The sequence below is a fragment of the Toxotes jaculatrix genome, chromosome 2 (assembly GCF_017976425.1).
Source record: "Toxotes jaculatrix isolate fToxJac2 chromosome 2, fToxJac2.pri, whole genome shotgun sequence".
Lineage (NCBI taxonomy): Eukaryota > Metazoa > Chordata > Actinopteri > Toxotidae > Toxotes > Toxotes jaculatrix.
Genome location: NC_054395.1, coordinates 6,673,994 through 6,691,757, shown reverse-complemented (window position 1 = coordinate 6,691,757; position 17,764 = coordinate 6,673,994). Strand labels below are relative to the sequence as shown.

Sequence of the window (17,764 nt, the reverse complement as noted above, 5' to 3'; positions counted from 1 at the left end):
CGAATCATCTGGGCCCTTGTGGGAAAATCTAATTCTGGAAACGGACAGTAGGTCATGATGCACGTACAGTAACTGATTACGTGTTCATTTATGTTCTCTGGTGTAACAAAGAGCTCAGGGCATTAATTATAAGCATCATTGATGAAGACTGCGGTAAAGTAGTAAATAATGAGGAAATAGAGTTTCTTATATTGTATAATATAATTACTGTGAAACTGCTATGTTTCACTCAGTTTTTATTAAGGAACCATCACATACTGTAACATGCAGTAGAACACAGGAGCAATAAACTGTTTTTCATTTTGTGATTGAGAAAAGTCCTCACACTCGCATCATGGTGCCCATCTGTGTTACCAGAGTTAACAATAATCTTGCTTCATTATATAGATCCATTAAATGATGGCCTTGTCGACAGCTCACAATTAGCAGATGGTTTTAATATCAGCTTAGCTTTAGAAATTCAGGCTAAATCTATGAAAAATAAATGAATTCCATATTTACTATCACAAAACCCTGAGGTTGGTCCACTTTGCTGTCACACTACAAATCAAACCCTGTTAGAGTCCAACTGGCCAAAGCCTCTTTTTCAAGTGATCTTAGCTTAAAAGGGATGAAACAGCTTCCTCTAAAAAAGACAAAGCTTAAGTATGACTTCAACTCACCCATCACGAGGAGGCCCAGATGCGCAGTCATGATGGACATCAGGATGTCTGAATGAATGGACACCAAGCTGTCTCTGGCTGTAACACAGAGACACAAATAATATGAGAGTGTGACAAAGAAATCAATAAAATATCTAAAGAGGTCATCACGGGCTGCATTTCAGATCAGAGCTATTGTTTGTGCAATCGTTTCTCAAAGCTGACAGCAATTTCCCCAGAAACTGGAGTCTTTCCATTAACCTTGACTAGTTTGCCATATCCGCCCTCACATAGTAAAAACAGGTTAAAGGTAAAAGCCTTTAAAGGCCTTAACAATGATCTTGTTTGTTTGCAGCAAATCTTGTCATTTTATTGTCTTCAAATTGCCAAGGCAATTACTGCTGTTCAAATGCTAAACAAAACACTTTCATACGATAAATGCTAAAGCGGCTGCTGTTGTGTAGTTTGTGTAGTAGCACAGGGGCTTTCTCTGAGGTAGAAAGGTCCTGACTGTGTTGTTACACGCAACAAAACCCTGAGATAAATTAGAGTGGATTCAGGAAGGCAAGAGGGCAGAGTAAATGAAAAGACTGACTCACTATACCAAGCATGTCGTAGCCAGGACTGCCTCTGCAGCCTGAATAAGCCACCGAGGTCAGATGGAGAGATCTGCTTTGTTGTCTGACAAATGACGAATCAAATGTCTTCACCTTCAAACAATTCCTCAAACAGCTTAACCTCATTAACTAATCCTGGTTTGTGATCTCTGTCTATGCTGGAAAGTATTTTTCACACCCAGCCTGGCAGTCAGAGGTCCACGTGGCCCCATAGTCCCACTGTCAAAGGCAGAGGCACTGAGGAGGGAGCCCACAACCCCTCCACAATGCTTGTATCACCTCCAACCTTGAGGGGTGACAAATACTTTTTGCTTCGTCACTATTCACATTAAATTTGTTTTACTAGTGGTTTTATTAGGATTACAGCAGTGATGCATGCTCACCCTGGACATCTGGACAAGGATCATTTTCAGATAATGGTACAGACTCATCTCAGTGGAATCAACATGTATTTTTGAATCTCACTGAAAATCAGACAGTGTAAGGTAGAGTGGATCAGAAATCCTTCTGCTGTGACAAAACTGACAGGAGTGGAAAGAGAATTGGAGGAGACACTGATTGTTGTTGTAACTGATGGCTCTGAAGCAGAGGTTCACAGAGAGTCCACCAGCTAAATTTTGGATATCAACATAGGGTGACTCCTGGAGTGAAAGTGAGTTGGCCCTTCTTTGTGAGGCTGGCTTTTCAGCTCTAGTCTGACTGAAAGAAAAAAAAAACCCAGAACAGAGACGCCACAAGTGAAACACCTCACCGCCTCCTTGTAAGCTCAACCATCCCACTGTGGGAGCTAAACATTATACATTTTACAGTTACGAGGCGATGGCACATTTAAGCTCTAACTCATTTTTGCGGAATATTCTTATCCCAAATTCAAGACACAAGATTGGGACCTGCTATGAAATGATGAGGGACAGACGCTACCCAACAACTGCAGTTTATATGGTTAAGCTTATGTTTGTAATTTAAACACGACAGTGGAAATAGTGGACAGTTTCCAGTATGATCAGCAGAGAAACACAAAATGCAGATTTTTCATCTGTAAGACAACTTTTGTTAGTGTGCACAAAAATTTAAAATATAGCTTATGTTTGAATCAAGACTGTTTCTTCAGGTAGAGGGTATAGGTCCATCTTCACATCTGTCACGGTGCTCATGGGCTCACGATAGGACAGTTGAGATAAGATAGGACACTAAACACATTCTTCTTCTTTTTTTCTTTTTACCACTACAGCACTGGTACAGAGGGGCCCCTCACTACACAGTCTCCAATCTGAATCTGGAGTGGAGAGATCTGCAAAGAATTGTGAAGCCTCTTTGTCACTGAAGAGCTCTAAAGATGAAGCGACTGACACACGATTTAAAGCAAGAATGTTAGAATATAACCACCTGCCTACATTACACTGAATGAAAATCATTTGCCAAGGATTTTTAAAAACCACTTGCTGCATTGTTAAACTGCCGCACTACTGTTACATTTTAACAGCTGCATAGTTAAAAGTTTACAGTTTAGCCACAGCCGACCTACAGCGGTGGTGACGGCACAAGGTCGAGTTTAATCTAAAATCCTCAACAGAAAATGGAATCCACAAAAAAACACAAGAATGTAGAAAGAGTTTCAGGAAACCTGTGTCACAGTCTAATATTCACTGTGAATCCAGTCTAAGCAATAAGTGATTACAGCTTCATACTCACACAGCCACGGGTCACCTCACTCTCCTCTCCACTGCGTGGTCAGAATTTCTTACTCTGTGTCTCTGCAGGCCAATTTTGCTTGACAGTGTGTGTGTGTATATGTGTGTGTGTCGATTCCCGTATTGCAGCGTGCACGTGTGCAATCCCTGGACCCCAATGTGTATATTTACGCATGCATGCACATGTGTGGTGTGTATGTGCGCCAGAATGTGTAAAACAAACTTGAAAGCACAACTGATGGCAGCGATGTAAAAACAGAGGGAACGCCGCCGGCCAATGGGAACACAGAATTCAGGGGACCCCCTTTCATTCCTCTCCTCCCTCTGGCTCCCTCTGTTTCGCCCTCCCTCGTTCCCCCCAGCTCGTCACTGGGGCACTGGGGTGAATGGGCAGCTATTCTTATTCTAATTCCTCTGTCACTCCGCGGGCCACTGGCTGAAAGAGGGGAATGGTCTCCAGGCTTTTGGAATGCACCACCGCTTTCTTCTGGACACGGAGCGAGAGTGAAGGGCAAGAGAGGCAGAGGAAGTCAGAGAAACAGAGATAGTTAAAATAGGAAGAGACAGAAGGAGAGGAGGATGGGAAAAGGAGAAAAGCTAATGGAAAAGAGGGATGAGGGAAGAAAGAGAGAGAATTGACACTGACAGAGACAGAGACACATTCTGGGATAAACTAGGCCACAGAGCTTTAATGCAGCACCACAACTGCATAAGACCACTTTCATGGCACTTAGCAAGAAGAGCTGACCAACAGAAACCTTCACCTCTACTCTGACCAAACCCAATTTGTTCCCTGCACTAAATAGAAAACACTACACTCTCCCCAAAACTGTTCAAGGGCTAGAAGTAGAACAACTTTTGTAATACAGCTGCAGATTTATAAAGATATTCAGGATGAGTGCTTTACAAACTATTTTCACTGCTATTAAAAAAAAAAAAAAAAAGATTTCAACAAAATGTCTGATACTTTGAGATTCTGAGTGAGTCATTTTTATAACAAAGGCACCACCCTTGAGTTTTAAAAGGAATATGTCTCCATTCTGGTGGAGAGTTTGATGAGAAGATTGTAAAATGTAAAAAAGTTAAAACACTTCACTTTTTGTATGAATAAAATATAATGTATTAAATCCTGAGCTGAAATGCTGAGTAGTGCTGATATGCTAATTTTGTTACTGTTATGGAGAACAGCTTCCAGTAACTGTGCTGAGCTAAGCTAAGCTAACTAGCTGCTGGTGGCAGCTTTCTGTTTAGCGTACAGATAAGAGAACTGTATCAATCAAAGTGTATATCCAGAACTGTGGAGCTATTTCTTCAAATTCTGAGTTTCCCACTGTTGTAATGGAAGAACAAAGAAGACAAATGATAAAACACAGCGCACTCTGCTGCAGAGTCATATGTGCTGTAATATACTGGAGTTTAACGGTGGGGTTCAAGTTAAACGTGGGTTTGGTGTTGATTCATCCCTGTCACCTCCAGTTATGTGATAAATGAGCTCGGGTGAGGCATCAGCGCGGGGCCATGGAGGTCAGCTCCATTCAGAAGGCATAGTTATAGGGGGTGGGGGCTAGGTTTCTGTACAGCCAATCAAAGACCTTGAACAAAGACTCTCACACACACACACACTACCACAAGATAAGCAAAACCCGCAGAGAGTATAGTTCCACCTCTATAACTCAGATAAAGCCAAGAAATCTCAAGACACTAGTCCAAACAATCACTGGCTCTCACGTTCCAGAATACCATAAGACGATAAGCCAGACTCTGTGTGTGTGCGTCTGTGTACACATCCAGTGAAGGGCTTCAGAATGAACACACTGCCAATGTGCTGGAGCTTGAGAGACTGTTGTTAAGGCATTGTAAAACAAGGCTGGGCTGGAAAATGGGATCAGATCATTCAGATGAGATCATGGAGGAAGTCTGCGGCCCTTGCACAAGCAGGTGACTCAATATTTGATGCAGCTGCTACCTGCACCATTAGGTTACCAGCCTTATTTGTGTGATGTATTCCCACAGCCCTGCCCCATGAATTCAAGTACCCCCCACACTTACATGTTCATTTGAACTGATTTTAAACTGGATGCTTTTAATCACCATTAATCATATAAAAAATGCATCTACTCATAATGTTTTCTTCATACGATTCCACAATGTTTAGGTCGGTTTAGTTTAGATTCATAAAACTGCTCCGAAGTATCAGAAGCTGAATGTTTCAAACATTTGTCCATGACTTTTAGCTTTTTCATTTACCCAGAACTTTTGGGTAACTACTCAACAGCTGTTTAATCAAAATCGTTTAACTCTATTTTTTAAATTTTAATTGATTACTTTTAACTATTTTGACCATTTATCCATTACCTTCAGATTTTTCATTCAGCCTTTACTTTTATCTAACTGTTTAGATTTCTCTGCTGGCTTGATAACCAGCTTTTACCTACGCTCAGTCACAACATGTGTTCAACTGTCACAGGTGACTCAAAATTAGTATTTATTTTCCAATCAAATTAAAGGTACTATATATATTAAATGCACAGGTCTCACTTGTTAAGAGCCATTAGAGGACATATGTACTCAGGCTATTATTATATAGCAGCTGCCACAAATATACTTGTGCAGTGTGCATCAAACAGCATGTGAAGTACTCAAGTATCAAAGACTTAAAAACTAACCTTTAATCTCACAATGCAAAAATAGAACACTTTATTTTCACGTTGTTTGATAGAGATGACATGAATCAGTGCTGCTTCCTGAGTTTCACATTCATTCCTTCATTTCATTCATTTCTGTTTTTATTGCTTCCACACCTGCACCTTGGGGTGAATATTTTGCTTTACTATATAATCAAAAACAGCTTTCAGCAACCCCGGGGGGACTGGATTAGAACTTGTTGCATTCAGCTGTTATCACTGTATGTGTCGGTGGAGAGCGCAAGTACGGCAAAAGGTTGGAACAGGCACCACATGTTTTTCTCCAGCAAGGTCAAAGATAGTGTTGCTCGCATTACTCACAAAGCAAAAAGCTTTGAAGGTGGTCTGTTTAAACTGCTGCGTGTACAGTATATATTTCTGTATGCTCTCCCATTTCTCTGTGTGCTTTAAAAATCTCTACAGTCTACAGAATTTTAATACACACATTTACAAAAATGCAACTGTAACAGACTTTGCAAATACTTGGTACGGTTTTGGATTAAGTTTCTGTCCAGTGCCTGCAAGGTCACTCTCCAGGTTGTGCAGATCTTCAACAAATAACATCTCTCTGTGGTCGAGCTATTACAGTGAATTTTAGGAGCTTTGACCCAATCTTCAGAGGAACTGTGATAAACTATTGAAGCAAAGTGGAACCTTGTTGCAAAGGTGTTACCTTTAAAAACTGCCAATATTTTATATCTCATATTTTATTTGTACTATTTCATACCTGGGGGCGGCAACTTCCTATAGTCTTGTTGTCATCGTGGGGTTGCCAGGCAACCAGGAACACACCAGGAACAGAAAATGTATTTAGAAGCTGAAAATGTTGAAAGAGCCAAACATCAATGCCACATTATCTGTATACTCAATGCAGAGAATGGGAACATCACAAGAAATCATTCCGCAGAATGACTCAGTTCTTCTGAATCAAGCTAAAATGCACGATTGCACTTTTGTGCCCTGTTGTAAAAACAATGAGTCAAAGCAGTCTTTAATTACTATAAGAAACCTTTAAACCACAATGAGCGCTTCTCCCCAGAGTGAAAACGGCACAGTCCTTATCAGGTGTTTATGAAATTATATCAAGCAAAACACAGTCGAGGCAAACTGTGCTTGGCTTTTCAACATTAATATGCAGTATGCTTGAAATTTATTGCACAATTTTCCATGCAATTATATAGAAAGAGATATGAGAACAACACTTACAACTTGTACCAAAATGGGTTAGGGGGCAGCCTACGCCTCCCCCTTTAGATTTAAGCAACCCTAAAGAAATATCCATAAAATGACAGTAAATGACATACAGTAAAAGAATTCAAAGAGCTCAAAGAACTCTCGAGCATCTCCTTTTTTTGATTGAAAGAGACCACCCAAACACAATATCTTAACCACAGAGTCAAACAAGGAAATGTCTTCCCTTGAAAAAACTTCCTAATCCCTTACGTATATTGTCAGATCATCACTTGAGGAGCCATAGGAAATCTCCTAATACTGTCTAGATATTTGCCTAATATCTGCTGGCAACTTACATTAAAAGAAAGATTAACATCAAAGGTAATAATGCATTTCAGGATTGTAGAGAGAGTTAAATCCTCCAGTGTGAGAAGCCTTGTGCAGATTTTCACTGCTACTGACCCAGACCTCAAGTAAAGCACACCTAATACCTACTACTGCTGTGATTACTTGGCTTTTGTTCCAGCCACCTATGTACACACAGACACACAGACACATGGAAAGTGTGTATTCGCATTCCTGTTCATATACAACCAGTACAGTCTGTTTTGTTTGTTTTTCAATGTAACAACAACACTCAGATCTACTGTGGAATCAGCTGCGACGTTTAAGGTCTCATTTATCAGAAAAATTCATCTTTAACTATAAACTCAGAGAGACACAGCTGTGAGGCCGACAAAAGCTCATGCAAGGGCATGACCAGACAGTAGCCAGCGAGGAGGCTTAAAGGTGATAAAAAGCACACACACCAACCAACACAATCACCACATTCATGTTTGGACTAGAAATAATCAGTAGCTAAGGGTGGGAGGTGAACATGACAGATCTGAGTTTCAGCACTAAGTCCTGTGAAGAAGGTCAGTAACATGGAGATAAGCCAGGCAGAGCGTCAGCCGAGGCCACAGTCCAGGGAAATCAGTGCAGTGCAGTGTACTGCTTAATGACATCGTAGCTCATATACGGGATTTTTCAGTATTTAAAAAGGAAGGAACTTGATGGAAAGCATGAAAATCTCTGTTTATTTTCAAAACTTTGACTTTCTGCACATCACCTGCTGATAGGCATCTGTCAGTAAAGATAACGCCCGGACTTCCAGTGAGAAATGGCAGCTAGATGCCAGATCAGGAGATTTTAATATCTAATTCTGCACTCTGAGCTAACAAGGAGATTTTCTTGAACATTTTCAACCCATTACTTCTGTGATTTCCTCCACTTTAAGGCACAATCCTGCAGTTTAACGCACAAAAACAACTTATCATGTTGATCTCCCGTCTATAACTTACATCACCTGGCTAATTCTTACTATTCTGCACCGATGAATTCACCTCAAGACGTGTGAGTAAACTGACTTTTCTAAAGAAGAAGAAGCCTTGGTAACGTATAAGGAAACTGCATTTCCTGTTATTGATGAGACAATCTGTGATATTATTGACATGCCACCAGTCATTTCCAGTCTAAATTTCTCCTGTGTGTGTGTGTGTGTGTGTGTGTGTGTGTGTGTGTGTGTGTGTGCGGGAGAGGGAAAAAAAACACTATTATAAAGGTAGAGATCTGTGTTACACCCTAAGAGGTAATTGGCAGTACTCATCAGACTGGCTGACAGCCACGGAAAAGAGATTAATCACATTGTGTGGAGAAGCACATCATTCAGTGTAATTTTCTGGAAAGCAGAGTTCTGTCACATGGGCTCTTACCCTGAAGCGTTTGTGTTTGTGTTTAGATGTTGTGAAATGAGAGTCAAGGTCTATAGTCAGTTACTATACATACAGCTATTGAATGTCAGGGTCACTGAGGAAGAGCCACAGAGAGAAAAAGAGGCTGGCAGCAGCTCACACAGAGAGGTCAGATGATGACGCATCATCATCAACAACATTCACATGGTGTTTTTTTGCTTTGCTTTTACTTCATCAACACTCTTCTTCTCAGAGTTGACATATGAAGATAAGTTTATGATTTATGGGTCTTGCTGACAATCATCTGGTACAGTTTCATAATGACTGGCTGATGATATGTTATATATTGCTCCAAGCACGTTGCTGATGTAAGATGAAATATGGCCAGCATTAGCTGCTCCAAACAATAACAACAATCAAAAAAGAAAAAAATGTCTTATAATGATGATAACTGACCACAGTTGATAATTAAGAGAAAGATATTAAATATCTGAAGGTTATAGTTTCTTGTAAAAGCTCAAACACAGTAAAACTGATGTTTCTTTATCTGGTGAGTAGTTTAAATTTAGAGCCATTCATTTAGGCATTTGATTATTTTCTGCATTTAATTAATAAATAAAAGAAAAAACAAGTCTCCTGACTATGAAAGTGATCATTAGTTGTAGACAAAATAGTCCATCATTACTTTCAGACAGGAAGAAAAGAGCAAAAGAGACAGAGATGAAAAAGAGGAGATGAGGCGTCGTGGTAATCAGTGCCTCTTGTCAGTGTGCTGTTTAGGAGGGATTGATTTGTATCAGGTTCATGAGCGTCTCAGCCCACAGAGGCCTTGACAGAGGCTCAGATATCAAAGACTCAGTGAAAGGTAGCCTATGGCAGTAAGACGTTACCTGATCTATAGATTATCCAAGCACAGAGGCAGTGCTGGACGAGTCAATTTTTTTTTTTTACATAAACTTGAGACAAAACATGATTCAAATTTTTGTTTTTTTTTACTTTTTTGTCCTTTATCCTACACTGTAAACAGAGTAAAGAAAAACACAAGGAGCTGCTCTGCAGCATTAACAGCAGCACTTGCCAAGGTATCACTGTGCATTATTTGTTAGCAATTCCGGAGAAAAATATTCTTAGTGATAACATTACAACAAACAAAAAAGTAGTGTTCTGCTGTCACGTTGAGTAAGAAGAGTCTCCAGTATGTAATCTCACACAACAATATTAAACTAGCTTAAGATAATTTCAGCTGTTTTTCAGCTGTGGATTTGAGAGATAGCATCTGAATCACAGGGTGACACATTCCACTGCAGGCTGTGGTCTGCACTGCAGATGCTGCTTCCGGTGGTTTGTGCCATGTCAAACTTGCCTGCAAAATAATACCATTTCTATTTCACTGTTATTCAAGACTGTTTGATGGGCAAAGATCACGAGCGCAGGTGTCTCAGAGGAGATGGCGTGTGCTTATGTTACTGCTGAAGCTCCAGAAAACTACTCCTCATTGTTAAGTTTTTTTTTTAATCAAGTTAATTTGAGAAATCACCCAGCCCTACACAAAGACACACTGACCATACTTACACTAAAGCACATCCTCTTGCACACATACACACATTCTGACATGATCTTTGCCTTTGCCCACCTACTAAGTCCTAAAGTCCTCTAAAACAACACTGAAGCATCTGAGAGCTGCATCACATCCAAACACATCAGTACCTCTACCATCTACTACCTGATATTTAAGAAAACTTATATACAATAAAGCACATGGCATGGTCCACTGATAATCAGTTAATTAAGAGGCAATGCAGCCCCCAACTAGTGTTCCTCTCTCCCACAAGTTCTACCATTCGGGGTCTGAGCGACTCGTGGATCCTCTTAACCCTTCGGGTTAGAGTTGATCTCAGCAGTAGGGCGAGAGGCCAGGTCCTTGAGCTGATTAAAGCTAGACTAAGCCTACAAGGTCCATGGGAACATGTACTTCCAAACACACACGTCTAAATAACCTGACAAGCTGGTGAAAAGGAATAAATCTCAATATGGACTTCTTGAATTCCAAGAAGGACAGCAAAGTTTTTCTCATTGAATAGCGTTGTAAAAAAAAAAAACCAAAACAAAACTGTTCAGCTTCTCTAACCCCCTTCACTTAACAACCTAACAGGCACTAATTAGGAGAACATGCTTTTAAAGGCTAAACTGAGGTATTAACTTTGACCTATAAAAGCTCAGAGGACCAACTGTTTCAGAAACAACACAACACTGTGTCAATGAAGCTGTTTGTTCTTCACCTGCAGCAAAAATCTGATTAATATTCATACCACTGTAGGTGGAGAATCTGAGATCTGCTCTCTATTAATCTGCACTTAACCAACCCAGTCTCACAAAATGTACACACCACATGTTTATTTAAATTTAACCAAAGTCACCATCTTTCACTGACCTTAACCAAAGTGCATTTGTTACCTAAACCAAACCACACCCACTCTGGATGCAAACCCTGGTCTCTGGTGTGACAGTCGTGCACTTTGTCTGCCATCCATCCACCTGAGCCACCTCCCTGCGACTCCACTGCGGTTAATGAACGTAGCGCTTCGTTCATTAGTTTGAAAGTCATGTAGTGTCACAAAAAAATGCAAAAATTCCTGTTCCCTACGCAAATCAATAGATTAAATATTGTGACAATATTTCTGTCTGACAAAGCTCCCTTTCCAAAATTGCTTACAATTACTCCCCCTTCCTCACTGAAAACTCCAGTACACATTAACATTTAAATTTTTCCCATCTCATATGTAACATAACAACCGGGCCATGAGGCCTCCTGCTTCACTGAGGAGTCTCAGCGTCTGTGCATCACACATTGTAAGATATATACTGGATACTGGATCACGGCCAGCAGCCAACCTAACCCTGCCCTTCTGCACACACCTCACACTGTGATCACATTTAACATGAGAAACGTGCAGCAGCCTTCTGGTGACTACACCTCATCACTCTGCACAGACAAAGTCAAACATCACAGCAACCATGAACTAAAAACAAGATAAACACATTTATGCATAGAAAACACAAACAATCCCGGTGGCTAATCCAGCTGTATCTGAAAAGCCAAACCTGCAGAACACTTAAACACCAGTTTTATGTTTGTTTGTTTTTTCTATGAAATAACGATCCCACCGTTTGTGCCTATTTATTTGAGTCTTGCAAAGGAGCAAAACTGTGGTGTTTACTCACCAACACATAAACATAAAGACACATAAACATAGATGAACATGACAGCAAGCTCAAAGCCCCAAAGATAATGTAGTCAAGCCTAAAAAAAAAACACACAAACACAACAAAGTGCGCGCACTTAAAATCCTCATTCTTAGTCACAGCAGGAGTCTGAGTGCAGCACTGTGGGCAAACTGTGGGCAGGCTACAGTAAGAACGCAAGGTTCATATAAACCTGCACTGAGCACAGACAGCAGCAGCAGACATTCACGGCCCCTGTAGTTTTATATTTACTATGTTGTACATAGGTGATTTTGCGTTTCACTGAGGTGTAGACTGGAGAGAAATGTTTGCAACGACGGAAGATAAGATGGAGCGCTCACCTGCTCGGTAGTTTTCTGCGACTCCGTCTCTCTCTCTCTCTCACACACACACACACACTCTCAAACTTTCTGTGTTTCGCTTTCCTTCTCTCCCTCACACACACGCTCCCTCATACACACACACGCCGTTCGGCTGCACCGCCCGTATGAGTTCGGTCTCCGGTCTGCGGCGGTAGTCTACAGTTAGAAGGCTCTGCCGCCCGGGAGGAGGTGGAGCCCCGAGTGTCAAGGTCCTCTTACAGCTCTGCCCCGGGAAAGCAGGAACAGGTAAGGCCCCATCCACAGCGCCGGACCCCACCCAGTCCTGTCAGGCCAAGCACACTGTTGTAGTTAAAGATTACTCACAAAGCACTGAATTTTCCGTGACCTGCTTTCTTTGAAAATGCTTGGCAACACTTTAACTGCTAACACTTAACTGTTCTTTTTTTTTTTTTTTTTTTTTTTTACCAGACTGAAATACATTTCAGTTTGATACAAAGACTTACAAAAGAAAACCCAGTGTCACATGCATGAACATGGACATACTATAGACTATTCAATCACTCTCCACAAAAGCGGAAAGATTAAAGGTAAAAGATGCCTGTACAGATCTGTAGCATTGAACTGTTCTGTTGACTGGTCTCAGTAAGTGGTAACACTGGACTGAAACATCAACAAAGCTCATTTACATACCTTTGAACAGCTGGAACCTACTGGTACTTCTAAATATTTTATATCATCTGTCACAGGTCCTTGTAGGAAATTGGCCCTGCTGAGGAAAACATCAGCTGATGGCTGAGCTCAGTTCAGAGGTTATACAGTTTACTGCTGTAGCCTTAACTCATATTTCTAGAGGAAGTGTCTTGGGTCTTGTATGTTCCTTCTCAGTGCGGTCCCTGTTTGTTTTAAGGCCTGAGGCCTCACCGCAGTTTTTGACTTCACCTGTTCATAGGCATGTACAGTATTTAATTGCAAATGGAAAGTGGTACATTTATCTTTATGTGGATTAGTGGATTTTTATTTTTCCTGTCACTATTGTGATGTGAGTGTTTGTGGTTTTTGGTGCACAAATATGACCTTTTTTAAGTGTTCCCATGTGACAGTGGCAGTACAGAAATTATTTCCTGCTCACAGTGTAGCGTGCAGCCCTGTCTTGCTTCGGGGGTGGGGGGATAGTGGCATAGCTCATCACTGACAGGATTTGAACCAAGGGAATTATCAAGAGATGACAGTCTCCATCGCCAAGCTCATTATGTGGTGCCAGCCAAGTCAACTGATACACATCACAGATCCCCAAGCAGCAGCCGTCTAATACAAGGACAGCCTCCTTTGCATGAGGTCAGTGTGTTCTCATATGTGTGTTAAGGTCTGATGTGATCTTTGATCAGTGTAATAAGCTACTAATGAAATGAATTTTTCACAGAGTACATGTTGTCCTGAGATGGAAATGGATTTGGAAAAAGGGGACACCGGTGATAGTGATGTGTTTACTCGGTTGAACTAAATTGAGACAGTGAGAGGAAGAAAAAGAGAGACAGGAAGACAGAGGACACGCTGTAAAATCCACTGTCAGGAGTCAGCAACAGTTGTACAAGGCGAAGGCCAAGGACAGGCTGGAATCCATAGTTATCAGCAGTTAAGTGCAGCAGTAATACCTCTCCTGTAATACCAACATGGTAGGAAACAGTAGAAGAGGTACAGAAACAACAAATGCATTATACTGTAGGTGGTAATCAAAAGCAGGCCAGTTATACAGAACTGTAAACACAATCGCTGAGGACAGTGATCGGCAAAAACCCAGAGATAAGCTGGCTTTCAGCGTAAGGAAGAATCAGATTGAGATAGATGAACTGAAAAACTGATGGGGATATCAACGTGAAGATATTAAGAAACTTTGACAGAAAAAAAAACCTGAGAAACAGAAACAAAATGATGAAGATATGAGAGAAGTGAGAAGTCCGATCAGAGGGGAAGGCTGTAATTTGTCCAGAGCTATGCTCTTTGCATGGAGGAACATCTGGAGGAGGTGTTTTACCTGATTGCTACACACACACTCAGAAAGCGAAAATGAACAGTTGAAAACCAGGGTTACCCTCTTCTTTTCATTCTGCACATGCTTTTGTGTAATTTGCAGTGTGAGCATGTGTGTGTGTGTGTCTGCATGGATATTTTGTGATGTAAAGATCAGTCAGTTTTAGTGGCTCTATGTAAACATTACCCAACATCAAAGAAACAGAGAATAAAGTATCAGGAATACATCAATGTTTTAACATGCTATGGAAAACTAAAGCTTTTTTGGGGGCAATATTCTGGTTTAAAATGTTTTTGTTAACTGGTTTCATTTCTTTCAGTGGGTTTCTGTTTGACAAGCTGCCAGCTGGCTGACATCTGTTGTCTGAGCAAATGTTTATGCATCAGTATCACCGGCAGTGAGCAGCTCGTACCATCCTTTAAATCTGCCTACTGTAAACAGTGAGAAGAACAACACTGAGTCAAGCAGCATGTAATTAAGATGAGAGGTTATTAAAATTGACCTTTCATGGGTTTCTCTGTTAATCCAGTTGGACAGCAAATAATGCAAATGTGCACATGGTAAAACAGACTAAAACAGTAGAAAAACACAAACTCTCCCTGCAGTGTTTATAGGCAGCAGCATTTACTTTTGATTCCTGATGTAAAGGCTGTGCTGCAGAGTAGTGAATAGAGTCTTACTGTCTTATATGACATGAAATATTACCGCCTTTCTAACCATTTTCTTCTCTCACCTCAAATATCCTGTTTACACATAATGATCAAGGTCTGCCCTCTAGTGAGGGTACAGATCTACCCCCAGATGCCTCCGTGTGGAGGCCTCAGCTAAAACCTCAAAACCAAGTCATTTTGCTCAAGTGTAAAAAGGTTGCCTGAGATTTTGTGAAATAAACTCATGAAGCAATGTTTAAAAAATAAAGAAATGATAATATATACATGGTGCAAAAAAAAGGGAGGGGATGCAGTTTATCAGCACCAGAGGGTTACATGAAGACATTAGATGAACTGCTGCAATTTCAAAGTTGTACGATGAGGCTGTAGTTGTGGATGGATCGTAAACATTTAGTGTAGATTTATCTCCATCGGACAGGGTTTAACCTGCAGCTCAGGTCAAAGAGGATCCAGCGTGAGAAAAGCATGTTCAAAGCATGTTTATCTGAGACTTCAACCTGCTTTTACTGATAAATCCTGAACTGAACTTGCCAATTTGGGAATGTAAGTCCAATATTAATCTCATTTTAGCTCTGTTCCTGGCTGTAGCAGTGACCTTATATAAAGATGGACGACGCACAGGGTCTGCACGGCAACTGCTGAGACATCAATACGCAACTTCTGAGAGACTCATCTGGCTTGTAAGCAGCTCCACTGTGTTCACTTACTATTGGCTTTAACTTTGTCTCTTTGTCGTTTGGTTGAGTGCACAGCTTTTTCAGAGAAATCAGCCTCCTCCTGCATCATGAACAAAAACATGAAAAAAACAGAAAGATGCTAAATCCGTCCTTAGAGCTGAGAGGATTACTGAGCTGATGACTATTACCTGTTTGTTCATCACTGTAACTGACCCCTTTCACATTGTACATTTAATCTATTTTTAATATAAAAATATTGATAGAACAGCTGTGAAACTGGAACCACTGAATATGAGGGTGTTTGAAAAGCTGGGTGTTTCATTTATGAAACGATGATTTGGTCAGTGGACATAAAAATACGCTAAATGCACGCGCAATCAAAGATACATCATTAAACAATATTATATTTACTTCTAAAATCTGAGGTTATACAGCCTAATTTAATCATCTGTCACTCAACCCGTATGCCCTGTACTCTAACTCTAACAGGTGGAACAAGGGAGAGAACTGTCTATTGCAGATTAATCAGCTGGTAGAAACAAGGGCTGCCAGAGCAGAACCAGGTGAAAGATCATTAATTCAAAGCTGTTACAGAACAAAGATCTCACAAGCTGTGTGTGTGGCTAAAAAATTTTACATTTTATAATTTGCTTCTCATTCACCCATCCACATACACACTCTCACAATGGTGGAGGAGGAGCTGCCATGCAAGGTGCTGGACTCACCATCAGAAGCAACCTGACTCTGACGATCAGCCCAAGACATGGAAGCCCTTCGGCCTGCTTTGCCTCCTGAACCACAGCCTCAACCACATATATAACCAAAAATAGTTTAATATCTTCCCTGGATTTGTGGTTGGTAGGTGTAACAGAAATATACCTTTAATTTCATGTAATTAGGAGTCATCAGTTAGTAAAAAATAATATCAAAGCAAGACTATAAAGTACTAAAATAAAATAAAAAAAAACTTGGGTTCTCTCAAACTGAGGATTGTTTGCTCTTGAGATTAAAAAGCCTGACAAGTGATGTGTAGGAAAAAGAAAAATGCAGGCACATGAAGTCAAAGCAGAATAAGACTGTAAAAAACAAAAAACCTTTCTACTCGAGCAAAGAGGAAGAGCCTTTCATGCGGAATTGCACTTTCCTTTGTTTCAAGGACTGAGGATGGGAGGAGGAATGAAAAGGAGCTGGAGACAAGAGCACACAAGGGTCAGAGGTGGACCATGGAGCAATGGAAGGATGACAAAGAATCCAATCAAGCATCTGTCCGCTTTACAACAAGTCTAATCCACGGCAGCTCCTCCTCACAGCTGACAAAGCTTAAAAGAGCTGCTGATGAACAGTGTATGTTTTGTGATTACAGCCAACTTTTACAAGGATACAGAGCGTTTCTTCTAATTGCTTTGAAAATAGAACAGTGGTTCACATCATTTCCAACTAACACGAATAAATGGGATATTCTGAGAAGCACTCATCTGTGAAGCACTGGCTACATTGGACAAAAACTAGCAGCGAGGGTTTTAAGTTCAAGGCTGATATTGTACAAAGATGAAAATTTGGAAAATATTGAGTTAATTAAACAGAAAATTAAAAATACCAAAGTGCATGGTGTAAAGGAACTGGGACGTTTAGGTTTAAAATCTGAGCACAGCTTGGTTAACAGTATATTATCACTTTCAAAAGAACAGGATAGTGTTATATTGACTGTAATATAGATGCTTATAAGAACCCCTAACACACAGAAGCCCACGCTATACCTCAGATAAACAAATTCATCTGAACTCGTACATACAGTGAACATACAGTGAACATACAGGAAGCTAAAGTAATTAATCTTTTGCCAGAAAAAAGTCCAGTCCAGTCTTCTTACCAAGCCCTACCTGTGCTGCTAACCTCATATGAAGAAAGGTGTTCACATTTCTCTTCATATTTCCTATTGGTGATTAGACCCATTGTGACATCATCATATTTACTGGGGTAGTCATGCCTCACAGGAATATCCCCCGATGGGGCAGCTGGTCCTCATGAAACTAGAAGTGTATGTGCCATAGTTGCTCATGTTCTAGTTTATTTCACCCATCCCCTCATTATTACCTCTCCACTTAACACTGACCCACTTGCATTCATTCCCTGTCTAACCTGCTGTAGCTTCCCAGCCTTTTCCTGCCTGATTTTCTTCCTGTTTAGATTTCCTGCTTGGTTTTGGACCTAGCCTTTACCTTGCTCATTTGATCTGGTCCTGTTTATCTCTTGCAGATTTCAGCCTATCCACAGATTTTGAC

At 40.6% G+C, this 17,764-nt stretch overlaps 1 protein-coding gene across 1 annotated transcript in view; it reads right to left on the bottom strand.

Annotated features, from left to right (window-relative positions):
• The window catches only part of lamb2l (laminin, beta 2-like), a 49,575-nt gene extending 37,314 nt beyond the window's left edge, over positions 1-12,261 (bottom strand). The window contains exons 1-2 of the mRNA XM_041058256.1: positions 12,124-12,261; positions 663-740 (exon numbers count right to left, since the gene is read on the bottom strand). Coding sequence (XP_040914190.1) covers positions 663-702 — 40 coding nt within the window. The 5' untranslated portion in view covers positions 703-740; positions 12,124-12,261. The remainder of the gene's footprint in view (positions 1-662; positions 741-12,123) is intronic.
• Between the last annotated feature and the right edge of the window lie 5,503 nt (positions 12,262-17,764).